Source organism: Balaenoptera acutorostrata, chromosome 15, assembly GCF_949987535.1.
Source record: "Balaenoptera acutorostrata chromosome 15, mBalAcu1.1, whole genome shotgun sequence".
In the NCBI taxonomy this organism is placed as follows: Eukaryota; Metazoa; Chordata; class Mammalia; order Artiodactyla; family Balaenopteridae; genus Balaenoptera; species Balaenoptera acutorostrata.
The window spans coordinates 85,347,267-85,361,554 of record NC_080078.1 but is presented as its reverse complement, the minus strand read 5'-3'; the positions used below and the strand labels follow the sequence as shown (position 1 = coordinate 85,361,554).

Genomic DNA, 14,288 nt, shown 5'->3' with positions numbered 1-14,288 from the left:
AGGGATGGGGACCCACCTTATTGTTAAGTCTGGACCCTCCACATAGAATCCAAGATAGCTTTAAGCAGAAGAGGGGAAAGTGAAACCCACAGTTCTAGTTCAAAACAAAACAAAACAAATGTTCTCTATTGTATGTTCAGTCACGTTTAAAAGGAAAACAAAAACAAAAACAAAAACAAAAACAAAAACAAAGCCATGCAGTTTGTAATTTCATACCACAGGCTCCCAGGAGGGTAAATGAGTATTTTTTTTTGTTTTTGTTTTTTTTAATAAAAAGTTTAAACTGTATACAGCTCTCAGAGGCCCATTAACAGATGCTGGTTATCAAAAGAAGTTATTTCTTTGCTTTCTGTAAGCGAATGTGTTTAATCTCCCAGTGGTGCTGCTGGCCTGATCGACGGCTCACGGTGATGCGGGCTATGCGGCACTGCCCTGGTCCCTGGGGCCGGTGACTCAGGCGGGAGCCGGGAGGGGCGGCGCTTCCTGCTGCAGGAGGGGCCGTGGCCCAGGGGGGGAGGGGGTGGACCTGGGCAGCAGCATGTGACCCCTAGTCTGCCCCTGATGGCCTTAAGTGACAGCCAGCCAGTTTCTTGTCACCCATAGCCCCCATCAGACGGATGTGAGCATGGAGTCAATTACCTACCAATACTCCTGAGGACTCACCTTCTCAGCTTCCAGGCCAACCCTCCTGTGACCCCCGGATTCCCCGGATCCCCCTTTTGCCACCTCCATCCTCCCTCAGCCCCAACCAGGTGGCCTCCCTGCTCTCCGGAACTCGGTCCCCCTCAGGCTCGTTGCCTCGCCTCCCCCCTCTCCCTGGAGTGCTCTGCCCACCAGGGCACCCTTTTAATTCCACCACAGCAATTTTCAGGGTCTCTAATACCCTATTTGTTGGTTTCCTTCTTTCCGGTCAGCCTCCCTCATCTACAGCACGAGCTCCTCGACAGCCAGCCCTTGTCTGCCTGGCTCCCCGCTGTGCCCCCGTGTGTGGAACAGAGCCTGGCACAGAGTAGGGGCCCAATAAACACCGATTACTTGAAGAAATGCTCTGAGACCTGGCTGGAAGTACTCTGAATTCAAGCATCAAGATGATAACCATATACTTTAAATAGCAGCTTGGAATTTTGATTTTTTTTTTTTTAATAAGATGGGCAGAGCACACCTCTGTGATCTTGAGGATACCTGTTTTCTGCTAGCCAGGCTCTCTCTAGGAAGGACATTAGGGACTGCTGTCCCAGCACAGGGGGAAACACGGCCTGACACGGGGTCCCCCGAGAGTCCACCTCAGGTTTCTCATACTTAACAGAGGTCAGGGAGACTGGGGCCCCTCAGCCTCACAGACACACCTAAGACTCTCCTTCTCGCTGCTTCAGCTTCCCCACCAGCAAAATGAGTTGAAACCTGGTAATTCCTGGAGCCATAGGCCTCAACACCCAGAAAGCCCATAGCTGGCAAGTGAATCCAGAGGAATCAATGATATATATTCTAGGAGAAATGGCTTTAAACCAGGAAACTCTCAGTGAGGATGGGTCTTTTCTCAGTGATGTCATATTTATTTCCTAAGGGCTATTAATAACTTACTACTCTTCTGCTTACATTTGGTATTTTTTTAATCCTTCAGGAGAAAAAAAGTTAACACAAAACTTAGGTGGTTATTGCTTCTGTTAAAATCAGCCATGTCAGTTTAATCAGACCTAAATATATTGACTTAGCACCTACCATGAGCCAAAGACTATACTGGGTGCCTTGGAAGGACGGTCTTCCAAACTTCTGGCTAAAGTGGTCAGGTAGAACACATGCTTTTCCCTCCAATTCCTTCTGAAGTCCCAATAAATTACAGGAAAAGAATTAAAAGGCACAAAATCACACAGATAAACAAAAAAAGGAAAAGACAAAACAGCCAACAAGAGATATCAGCAAAATTCTGGCATCTGGAAAGCTGATGGGCCACTTATCATGGACAGCAGGCTACAGAAAGCAAAAGAAAAGGGCTGGCAGGTTGGTCAGAGGGGTAGAGCTCAGAAGCATGTCTACTCATGCTCTGAAGGCTTAGGAATTGGTGGCCCAAGGCACCTCAGAGACAGGAGAGCACTGGGGCTGAAAACAGGAGGACCATTTGCAAGTCTATAAAAGGAGTTTTGCCCCCAGATTCTCTCCCTAACCCCTCTAACAACCAGCAGTTTAATCAGGGGATCTTGGTACATGGAGACCACCCAGGGCAAGGTCAGGTATGAAGCTGAAAATGGAGTAAAGACAACTCTACACATGAAACAGTGACGTTGTACAGTCTCTTCCTTCTTAAGAGATGATGGCCGGACTAATGCTGCCAGGAAGGAGACTGGAAGATTCCTCTTTAGAGAAATGAGCCCAAGGTAAACCAACTACAGATACTGACAGCTAGACACTCCCCAAAAAGGTGTCTGTTAGGTCCCTACCCAGTTAGCTTTCATAGAAACCCACCATTCAACAAATCCCACCTTCACCCATGCAGCTTCCCATCAGCTTTTTAGTGCTTGACTAATAAATACCTAAGGATGGTCAAGGATAACCAGGCATTTGAGAAAACCTCCAAAATGATAGAGACACAAACCTAGTCCAAAGTGAGTAGTAAGTAGTAGATAATGCAGGAGATAGAACAACAAAAACTATACTTTCCTCGGTGAAAAGAATGTTAACCTTCTAAAGACCACAACCATTTTTTAGTCCCTCATATAGAACATCAAAATGAAAGCTTCTACAACAAAAGAACGATAATATCCGGAGCAGTGAAAAGAAAATTATATATATATCTAGCAAGAGCAGAGTACTATAAACAAATAATAGTAAGTGGAAAAGAAAGAATTCTTGAAAATGATAAATACGTTAGCAGAAAAAAAAAATCAAAAGAAAGTTGGAAATTAAAGTTGAAGAATTTCCCCAGAAATAGAAAAAGGATCAGGAATTAAAATGGCCTTAGACTTCTTATGGGCAACACTGGAAAGTGGCAATCAGTGAACAATGCTTCAAAATCCTCTGCATGATTGCCAACCTTGATTTTTATACCCAGTACAGCTATCAACCAAGTGGGAGGGCAGAATGGAACACTTCCAGAAATGCAAAGTTCTCAGAAAAATGATCTCCCACGTACTCCTCCGTCAGAAACCTGCTAAAGGATGTGCTCCACCAAAAGGAGGTAGTAAAAGAAGAGAAAGCTAGAGATCCAGGAAACAAGAAATCCAGCCCAGAAGAGAACAAAGGGAGTTCCCAAGATGAAAGAGAGGGAGGAGCCCTCCTGGGATGAGAGCTGTGCAGCAAGCCTAGGAAGCCGTCAGCCCAGAGAGTAGCAAGAGAATGCAGAGCTCCAAGGAGGGACCTTTCTAAGAAAAACATCACAGACTACCCAATGTGCAAATGTACTAAAGAGAGTTATACTTCTGCCAGAGTCTGGGGCTGAATTTATCATAGAAACTAAGCAAACAAAGCACTGAGATTTAGTTACTCCGGGGAGAAAAGGATTGTGGATAAAAGGGAAATATAATCATAGAACATACAAGGCAGAGCTGTGAACAATATTTTAAGTAGTCTTAATCATGCAAAAGGATACCGACACAGCTAGAAATGATGACATAACACTCTGAGAGGGACAGGCAAGGAGACTCTGCTTCAGACAGGGATGGAGAGAAAGGTTAATGGAGCTAAATCCTTATCTTCCTGAGAAGGAAATCAATAGATAGTATCTAGACATGAAAAATCAAGAAAAAGTAATACAGGCACATTATTCAGAAATATAGAGGTTGATACCCAGAAGAAATTAGTGCTAAAACAGCTGTCTCTAGGCAATGGAAGCTGGGAGTGATGGGGGTGTGCTGGTATTCATTATGAGCCTATTACAACTATTTGGCTTTTTACACCATGTACACGAAATGCTTCGGTTAAAAAACAAAATTAAAAATCCCACATGACCAAATCCAATGACAAAACCTAGAACACCCCTTCAAATTGCTCTTAATCCAGTAAAGGGACAGAGAGTTGGGGGGGCAGGGGTGGTGGGGTAGGGAGGGTGCTGTAGAGCAGGCAGTGCCAGATGATGAGAGAAGATAACATCTTCAGTCTGCAAAGTGGGCTTATCCTCAATGCCTGAGACTGAAGGGAAATACCCAAAGTATGACAGGGCCACAGGGACTGGATAGCTATTCTTTGATGGTTTTATCTTTACTAATGGAAGATACTCCTATGTTTTGGAATCACGTTTAGGACTGGCAACGTGACTGCGAGGAGGGGCTTAAAATATAACGGTGGGTCTTGGTTTGACTTTAAAAAAGAGTCCTGCCTTGCACACACATTTTCCTAACATTTTTGAAATAGCATAAAAGTACATTTTTCCAAAAGTCCATAACACCAATTTTGTATTTCTCCAAAGTTTTGCTATTTCTCTGCTTCTTTGATGTGACCTTAGCAGTTAAACATTGCTAAGAAACAGAAGTTCTACTTGGAAAAAAAAGGAAGTCTAGACTCCGAGTACAATTTCCGAGGGTAGTCTCAGTTTCTGACGGGGCATGTCACTCCCGTTACAGGACCCTGGCAGATCCTCAGGGAGATTTGTCTTCTAATGCACTAACGAAAGCTCATGGCAAATTGGTGTGGTTATTTCCTCAGAATGGCACCTTTTGTGGTTTAAAAAGGCCTCCATTTCACAGCTTGGATTTTAACCCTTTAAGGATTACCACCATTTTCAGTCCCTCTTACAGAAGCTCCCTAGGGACTGGGAGGCTGAAACATCCCACCTCATTCGCATACTCTGTGGACTCCATAGTCAAAGGACCCCAGGAATGTGACACAGATGTTCGGACCGGTGCAGCAGTAAGGCTGCCTAGTGCAGGTCAACAGTCCAAGTTCAATTCGTTGGCCACAAAGGGTGATTTCCTCCCCCTGCCCAATCCACTTCTATACCCTTTGCTGCATGTGATTTTCCTATTAGTAAAATCATGTATAGATTCCTATTTGCACATTCATAAATGTGTGTCCTCAGAATCATTTTTGCTGTTCTGTCATCAGCCCTTTGTGTGGCCTTTTAATGTCCCTGCAGATCCTTTACCGTATGAGAAGCTGCTCAACCTCATGTAAAGAAACCACAAATTAAAGCTGGGAAACCAAGTGCGCTTTTCAGATGAGCAAAGATCAAAAAGGTGGACGATGCAACATGCTGGTGAAGGAACAGGGAAGGATGCGGTGCTGGGACCACGTGCTGCCACGTCCTCTGGAAGACGAGGTGGAGTCACATGACCAATTTCACGTGCAGGCGCCCTTTCCTGTTTCTCTTCCAGGAACTGTCTCATTTACAGGGGAGTCTGCTGTAGCTGTGTTTGCAGCGAGACTAGAAATGACTTAAGTGCACCTCACAGAGGGTTGGTTAAGGAAATGATGGGTACATCACCCAGAGGAGAACTACAGAACCATTCAGATGTGTTGTGGCCATGAAATGATCTCCAAGATGCATCACAAAGTCCACAAGCAGCACTCAGGATGGGGCGCGGCGTGTGTGCTGCCGCTTGTGTGCAAGAACACACGAGGGCTCTGTGTACACAGGCGCACAGGGAGAGGCTCTCTGGAGAAAGTCCAACAAGAATGGGGCACAGGAGCCCCTGGAGAGGGGAGCAGGCTTGGGCCTGGGGGGCACTGACTTGGAGCTGTCTATCCTTTGGTCTTGTATGAAGTCTTACTGTTTGCATGTGTAACTTTCCCCAAAGAGATTAAAATGTTTTCAGTAATGTTTTAACAAGATAACATCAGAAGATGGAGCCTATCAGCCACGGCTTAAAGACCAGCACCACCCCACCTTGCAGGCTTGGAGGCAACTTAACACCAGTGAGCAATCAGTAAATCCATGACAAACGCCTCCCTCAACAGGAAAACACGGGGATGCAGGCGTGGCCCCCATGCTGAAGCTCTCTGGGCAAAAGTTTCCTCATCAGTTAAATGAGAAGCTTGACCTAAGTCATCCCATAAGTCTGTTTTTGGGCACAAAATATCTGATTGTTCACTTAAACCAATTTCATGTTCCTAAGAAGTGGTGAGAGAGGGCTGTACTGTCTTCTCTAAAGCACAGCTAAATTGCTCATAGGCCATCCATTCAAAATAATTGTACACTGAAGCATCCTTTAAACATATTCAGAGCACAGAATTTATTGAACATAATATGGAGATGGCTAGTACAAAAGTTCATGCCTCAGCAGGGCAGGTTTCGTCAGGCTGACACGGAACATGTGAGAACATGCTGTGAACGGCTCCTTCGAGCTGGACACTGCAGAAATACACCTCCTTCCCTCCGGGAAACAGAAAATTAGCCATAAAACCGTGAATTTATTACATATCAGATAACCAACACGCACGATGGTAAAGAGTCCTTTCCTACACCAACTTTTTAAATGAATTCCATGTCAAAACAGGGCATACAACTTAAAATATATAAAAGAAAAATTATGAAAACGAAAGCATTCTAAGACATCTCTTAAAATACTCAATTCCCAAAATGTTAACATACACTGAAGTCAGAATAAAATCCCCGATCACAAGCCACAGAGATCTTTTTTCAGGACAGGGAGTGAGATACAAAGCATGGAAAGAACAGCACGTGTGACTGAAACTACTTCTCTACTCAAAAAAGTTGAGAGGAGGTGAAGGGAATATTTAAATAAAAATAGATCATTTTGAGTTTCCTATAAGAAGTTCCAAATGGCAGCAGTTTATAAATTGTCTTTAAAAAAACCGAAACACTAGCAAAAGAAAGAACCAAATGTATTTTGCGTTTTTCTATGTAGCAGCGTGAGTCACCTTACTGAGGCTGCTTACGAATGAAAAACACAAAAACACAATCTTTCCCACTGAGTAATTTCTCAGCATCTCATTCAGGATCAGACACAGAGAAGGTAAATCGATCAACGTTTGCTGAATGAGGGAGTGGTGAAAAGCAAGAAGCAGTTCTTGTACACACGGTCTCCGTAGGACAGACAGTAAACTCTGACCTTTGAATCCAAAGAAAATTGTCAAAGGGAAAAAAGTATTTTTAAATGAATGCTGCACTAGAGGTTAACAGCTGAATTTAAGTTACTTCTAAAATACAAAAGACAGATGGGAATGCAGGCAGCCAGTTCATAAAAAGAACCAGACCTCTTCGTATTCCATGGAAAACCGTCGAGTCGATGTGAGAAACATGCACGCTAATTTATCATCCTAAATCACAAAAAGCTATGCATTCTTGTTAGCACTAAGCCTTCATGAAATCGGGTTAAGATATCTGATTTGTCTCCCCTAGTTGGCAGTTGCTGAAGGAAACAAACAAACAAACAGTAACCTGTTCTGTTTCAGCCAGACTGGGCACTGGGTATCAGCGAAACGAAACCCTGCGGGACGGCAGCTGCACCTCCCGGGGGAGCCGGGCGGATCTCCTGCCGCTCAGGACGCAGAAGTGAGCAGGACAGGGAGCGAGCATCAGTCGCACCCACCCTCCCTGAGCCAGATGGTTAAATACACATCAACCCTGCGGTGTAAGACAGTAACTCTAATAGGGTATTGTCACAGGATCAACGTTTCCTGGTTTAAAAACAAACATGAGCATTTACTTAGCAGCAGAAAACTATTACCCCACGGTACTGTTTTATGCAACTGACATCTTTTAATCAAAGCGATCCATATTGTGGCAACACTCCAAGGTTCATAATTGCAAATGTATATGGCATGTTAGATAACAGCTATGTTTTTGTTGCTAGTTCTTTCTTCCTTTCCTACTGATCGGATGCAGACATTTTCTAATGAATTATTTCCACTAAGAAGAAACCTGAAGTAATTATATTGAGACAACCTCTCATCCACTTCTACTGGTTTCACTTTTAACTCTTACACACAACTGTTTGTGTGTGCTCGTGTCTTCTAAATTTTTCAGAATACCTCTGTAATGACAATAAAAAGGACACCTCGCTTTTCAGTGGCGGGGCCGTAGCTAGCAGAGTGGGGTCTGTGTCGGTCGGCACGGGGGTGTAGGGCCTTGTGCACCCCAACTCCTGTTCCTGGAGGCCAAGCCTCGTGTGCTAGGTACGCGGCTGGTGAGATTCGGGCGCGGGAGGAAAAGGGTCCGTGAACCTCGCTGGAGATCCATTTTCACAGCATGCCCTGCCTGCCTGTCCGCTGATGGCTCCTCACTGGGGTCCGCTATTACTGGCTCCCTCCGGCGATTTCCCGGAGAAGCACAGCGCTAACTCGGGGAGAGGTCTGAGATCAGCGGCTCAGCTGCTGTAAACCTCAGCAGGCCACTTCTGTGATACCAATTTTAATGAACTGCCTTCGCTTCCCATTTAATATACAAGTTGTGTAAAGCCTCCCTAGAAAGCCTTCTCATCATCACCTCGCTGAGACAAGCTAGTAATTTTCTTTCTCAAGCTCCCAAATTCATTGCCCAGGAGCATCATGCAGAGATCTTCAGGCAGTGAGAAAATGGAAAACACACATTGCTTCACTGTCTGAAGTGTGTTCAGTTTCAGAAAGCAAAATAAAAAGCATCGGAAGGAGAGTCCTGATTCTGTCTACTTTATCTTTAAAATAACCGCAGAAGGGATGAAGGCAAACACCTGAAAGGTGTACGAAGGTCAGCGCTGCTGAGATCAGCCCCCGTTAATTCACCGAGGCCTTTCTCGCTGCTCCTCTGAGTGGTTTTGGTGGTTGAAACAGTGTCTTGGCGATTTAGGCCCTCGCAGCAGGCTTCCCAGAGACTGACTTCATTCCAAATGAGAGGTTCTAAAAAGCTGCCCAGTTTAACCTCCTGGAGGCTTCATTTCCTCATGTGCAAAACCAGAGCCCTCACGCCCCCACCCCCATCACAGTCGTCGTGAGCACTAAGTCAGTGAGTGAACCTATCGGACGCTCTGCACGGGGTGGGAGGGCGTCCTAACAACAGCGACCTTCTCTGAGAGGTTACTGTCAAAGCAGCTCTGGCTGAGGAAGGCTTTTAAAAAGACTGGTAAGTTTTCTCCGAACCCAATCGGGCCAGGAACTCTGAGGGACCCCGCTTCTCGTGGGGCACACGTGGTCCCTGGCTGCCCTTTCGGGTCTCATCGGATCCACGTGTCCTGAGCTGGAGTCCTCCGTCTACCGCGCAGGGAACCTTCTAAATACAACCCCATTCCCGCTCATCTGTCGGCAGCAGCAGCCTCGGCCCAAGCTTCACGGAGCCAGGCCTCCTCAGAGTGGGAACTCTGATAATCCCTTGTATTATTTAAAGCTCCTCCTCCTCTAGCCCGACCGTCTCAACAGGAAGAGGCCGCTCCCGCCCCAGGGCCCCAGCGAGACGCGAGTCAGTGAACTGCCATCGCCAGCAGGGGAGCAGCGGCCTCTCCACCCGCCAAGGTCTCGGAGGTTAAATGTCACTCAAGTGTTCAAGGTGGCTTCCGAGCCCAAATCCCACCTCGCTCGTTTTTTTTTTTTTTTTTTTAATCAAGAATTTCACAAACAACCCACAACTAGAAACTTGTAATTGGGCCAGTTCTTTGGAGAAGGAACTGAAAATGACAAAAGGCATTCTATTTTGGCATGGATTCTGAGTTTGCAAATATAAAGATTTTTGTGTGCAAAAAATATAGGCACCATTTGAAAAATGTTAAGCTACTTACATATGGTACATATGCTATATATACACACACACACACACACAGCTTGTTCTCAAATTAATTTGAACAGCTATTTAGCTTGGAGCTATCACCTCATTCAGTTATATCTGACTCAACACAGCCTGCAAGTCCAGTGCTGATATCTTCCGATAGCAATTCTGTTCCTGGGATTTGTTTGAAAGCTTTTAGGTTTTCACGGATCACTGCAGGTTCTTCATTTTTCCCCCTTCTGTGTTATGTAGGTATAAGCCGTCTCTCTAGGCATAAACTGTCCACTGGTAAAAATCAATTTTGATTTTATCAGTATTTATTAGCCCTGGTGCCAGCCAGCAGTTTAGAAGACTAGAGAAGGAAAACATGCAAACTAGGAGGAGAAAAAAAAAGCCGGGTCCTCATACCTACAAATAACATAGTCTGCTGGTCTTTCAGGTATTTTGTAAGCTGCCGAGGGAGCTTAAATTATCAACTTTTAAATTCAATCAATAAAAATTCACAGGACTCTGTTACTGCTTGCATCTCTCCCGTATCTGCGAGCCCGGTGGCGGGTATTTCTAAAACAAGGGCACCATTCTCCGAGGTGCCGTGAGCCAGTCACCAGAGCAGCAGGCACCGGGGCAGCCTGACTGCGCCCGCCCAGGCTCCCTTCCCGGCCAGCAGCCTAACCAGCTTCAGCCTGGCTCGCTCTAAGCCAGTTTATTCCAGTGACTTGACTCTCACCCTCTCAGGACAGAACAGACCACGGAGCAGGACCGCACATCCATCTACCTGCCTTACTCTCATTCTCCAGAAAAGACACCCAAAATGTGCATGCTTGGGACTTCCCTGGTGGCGCAGTGGTTAAGAATCCGCCTGCCAATGCAGGGGACACGGGTTCGAGCCCTGGTCCGGGAAGATCCCACATGCCACGGAGCAACTAAACCCCTGCGCCACAACTACTGAGCCCACGAGCCTAGAGCCCGTGCTCTGCAACTAGAGAAGCCACCGCAATGAGAAGCAGCACACGCACCGCAACGAAGAGTAGCCCCCGCTCGCCGCAACTAAAAAAGGCCTGCGCGCAGCAATGAAGACCCAAAACATTCAAAAATAAATAAATAAAATAAATAAAATTTAAAAAAAATGTGCATGCTTCTTCAGGTTCGAGATCTTGAGTGTTTATTATGGCTCTTAAAATGGTCCCTGAACCAGAGCGGCCCCTGCTCCACACACATTCTCCTCTTTTGGCACACTCTTCACTGACCAGGGTCACTGGCATGGTGTCCGGTCTTCCCATCACCACCCTCCTCCTCTCCCTGGGGCAGGGGGGAGATGTTCCCTTCTTCCACTCAGTCAAAAAGTTCAACAGGTGCTCACCAAGTCCTAGCCCCTAAAACAGAAAGAGGTTTCACAGGATGATTAGTTTTAAGAGACAACTTTGGATTTTAGATTTTGATTTTTAGCTACACACAAAATGCCACCATCCTCGGAGAAGCTGAATTCCTTCTAGGTGTACACGAAACACTAAGTCACTTCCAAAGACCTAAAACGCAAGTGTCCCAGGTACTCTTTTTGAGCACTTAGTCACTCGACTACAGGCGCCAGCAAACTCCAGGCTCACGGGCCAAATCCCAGCAGCTGTTCTTGTGAATAAAGTTTTAATGGCACACACAGCAACATCCTGTAAGAAAATGTTTACCAACTCCTGCTCTAGAGGAACGGGACTGTACTGCACCCCCAGGCACTATTTGAGCCCCCCCCCCCCCCGCAATCACTCTCCTTTCAAGATCATGAGGTATTAGAAGCCACATAAAGAGTAATTTGTTGCAGCTCCTACACTCAGATGGATTTTACTCCACTTAGAGAAAACAGCAGAAAGCACATGCTTCCCAGCTCAGTCTTCTCAACTCCCTTTCCTAAGTACCTGGGTCCACACGGAATAGAGGCTGGAGACTAATTTATAACCGGGCAGCCGGCCTTCCACAGCTTCACGCCATGGGTGTGTGGTCAAGAACTAGGTCTGTTCAACATTCACCGCGAGTTCTCAGGATGTACAGTAAACATGTTATTTCTCATCGATAGGGTTCATTTTTAAATCAACCTTCCAATGACAAAATAATGATGATAAAAATAATGTCTCCCTCCCCCCGCCATTTAGCAAAAGTGACAAAATGACAAAAGAACTCTTAATTTGGGGGCTTTATTTTAATTTTTTTTTCTTTTTAAGATGCTACATAGTCAAACAGAATTGGATTGGTCTTTTATGGCATAAAATTAATTCACAAACTCTCAATCACTACTTGATGGATTATCTGACGTTTCTCTCCCAGCCCCTCCCAACCCCCCCGAGCCGGTTCCCTGCCTCCTCACCCCTCCGCCGCCTGACTCACCTGCCCTGACCCCCAGCTAAGGCCACACGGGGAAGGTCGGGGCCACACTGGGGCACGTACGCGGAAGCGTGAGTGGTGGCTGGGGAGCAGAGAAGGAAGAACAGCACAGAGACCGGCTCCCTTCCCCACAGAAAGCGTAACCTAGAGTTGACTGCCGCTACGAAGCACGTCCCTCCCTATGAGAGCTGTTATTTATTTGCACAGAAAACCACTTCCTGGCAGCTGTTCTCCAACATTCCAATGAGCCGCACCTCCATATGTGTGTACAGCCCAGAACCTCCAGCAGCAATGCCAGCTTCACCCAGCAGTGTTAGGTAGCACAGGTGATTTTAGGTCACAGAGTTAATTATAATCTTGTGACAAGAAAACATGAGATGAAATACATTAAATAAGTTAAATATGCATTAAACATCTCTGAATAACAATTCAATCTCACGACATGAACCAATGGTTATCTAGCTTGGTCCCTTTAAGAGAACAAAGCCGTCACTGACTTTTACTTCCAGAGTATTGGGTCGCTCAGGCAACATACACCTCCCACTCGTGACGAGCAAAGCCGACGCTGCCACAGCGCCGGTCTTCTCGGCCTCAGACTCTGTCCATCAGTCCCAGGGAACTGACGGCCGGGGCGGACATGGAGGAGCAGCCCGGAGGGAGTGAGCCGCGTGGGGAGGACGCCTTGGGGGGGACGCACTCCCCACCGCGCTGGGCTCCAGCTCCCCGAGGGCCAGCACCAACAGGCAAGGAAGAGTGTCGTGTTGGAAGAGAGGTGATCGGCAACGTGGACCAAGGCTACAAGTGTTTAAAATGACATGTACAACATGCCAGTCTCGTTTAATCACGGTTTCCCTTGTCATTAATAAGGATCATTCTTTTCCCCCAATCATTTACTATACGTGTTAAACTTTCTAAAAGATTGTTATTTTATGTTCTATGTGTGTGTGTGCACGCGTGCGGCAGCACACACGCGCAGGGAGGGGTAATTTAAAGGCAAGACCTGTGAGATGTCATCATACATTAACTTCTTTTTACACACGGTTATGATACATTTAAATCCCATGATATGGCGGAGCCATCAATCCAATTTACCATCCTTTGCCTGCTGCCTCTACAAGGCGATCTTCCCTATGATTACACCAACGATAAAGAACAAAACCACCAGCGCGAGTAGCCGGGTGCTGAGGCCCTCCTCCTTCCCAGCCGTGGCTAACGCAGGAACGGGGCTGTTGCTCTGAGCTGCCTTTCTCATCCGAAGTCCATCTTCTTCCTACGGGAGCAAACACACGTTTCAAAGACAGTCCAAGGCACCAGAGCAGCAGTCAACTGTACAGCTTGGGGGATGCGGGGGGGAGGGGGGCGGTGATGCCCAGACTCGATCACGTGATAAGGTCCAACCTCCTCATTTTGCAAATGGAGAAACAAGCCTACAGAGAAGAAGAGACTGGCTTGAGGCCACCAGGAAAATACTGCCAGGAGCCCCTCTTTTCTCCCATCCATCCTACACAATGCTGCTGGGTACCATTTTATATCACACATCTAAGCAGGGGACTCCCTGGTTCCCCATGATTTACAGAAAAAAACTCTTAAGAGAAAAGAATCCCAAGAAACGACCAAGTGGGGGACCTGGAAGCTTTCGAAGATAGAGCTCTGTATGTAGCTGAAATCTGATGAGTTACAGGTAGACTGCTGATCAAAACTGTGATGTGTGTAGTATCAAGATGTAACTGAGCTTGATACATGCATCTCAAATATTTTCTACTTAACGCATGGAATTCCCACCAAAGAAGTGACGCTCTTTCTCATACACATGAAGATAACGTGGCCATTATCCCCCGCACACACAGACCTGTAAGAACAGAAACTTCTTCTTTCTCCACGTCCCCAAACGGGGCGCACACCAAGGCTTTCCTACTCCGGCTAGTCACCCCTCGACTCATCCCTGACGCCCACACAGCAGCTGCACTTTCTCTTCTTCTCCTTCAGTTCGTTCGCATTCACCAAGTGTCTAGCAGGTCTTGAAGACAACAGGCCTCCCACCCATCGAGCAGACTTTCCGTGACACTCATGGCCATCTCAGAGGCACCGCTCATCACACTGGTTATCAGTACTCGTGTCGGGGCCTCCCCGGCTACCCTGGTTAACGGGAAGCTTATCTTAAGGGCAGGGACTGCCCGTGTCTGTAGCCACCGAGCGGGGTAGGCGGTAGGGCCTCAGGAAACGTGCTGGCCAAACGGAAGGATGAAACAACACAAAACAAGAAATCAGCGTTTGGCAAGATAAAGAATCTCCT

General features: G+C 46.5%; 1 protein-coding gene across 1 annotated transcript in view; it reads right to left on the bottom strand.

The window, feature by feature from the left end:
• Positions 1 to 6,136: 6,136 nt before the first annotated feature.
• VAPB (VAMP associated protein B and C) overlaps positions 6,137 to 14,288 on the bottom strand; it is a 55,862-nt gene continuing 47,710 nt past the window's right edge. Inside the window, exon 6 of the mRNA XM_057528896.1 lies at positions 6,137 to 13,265. Coding sequence (XP_057384879.1) covers positions 13,107 to 13,265 — 159 coding nt within the window. The 3' untranslated portion in view covers positions 6,137 to 13,106. The remainder of the gene's footprint in view (positions 13,266 to 14,288) is intronic.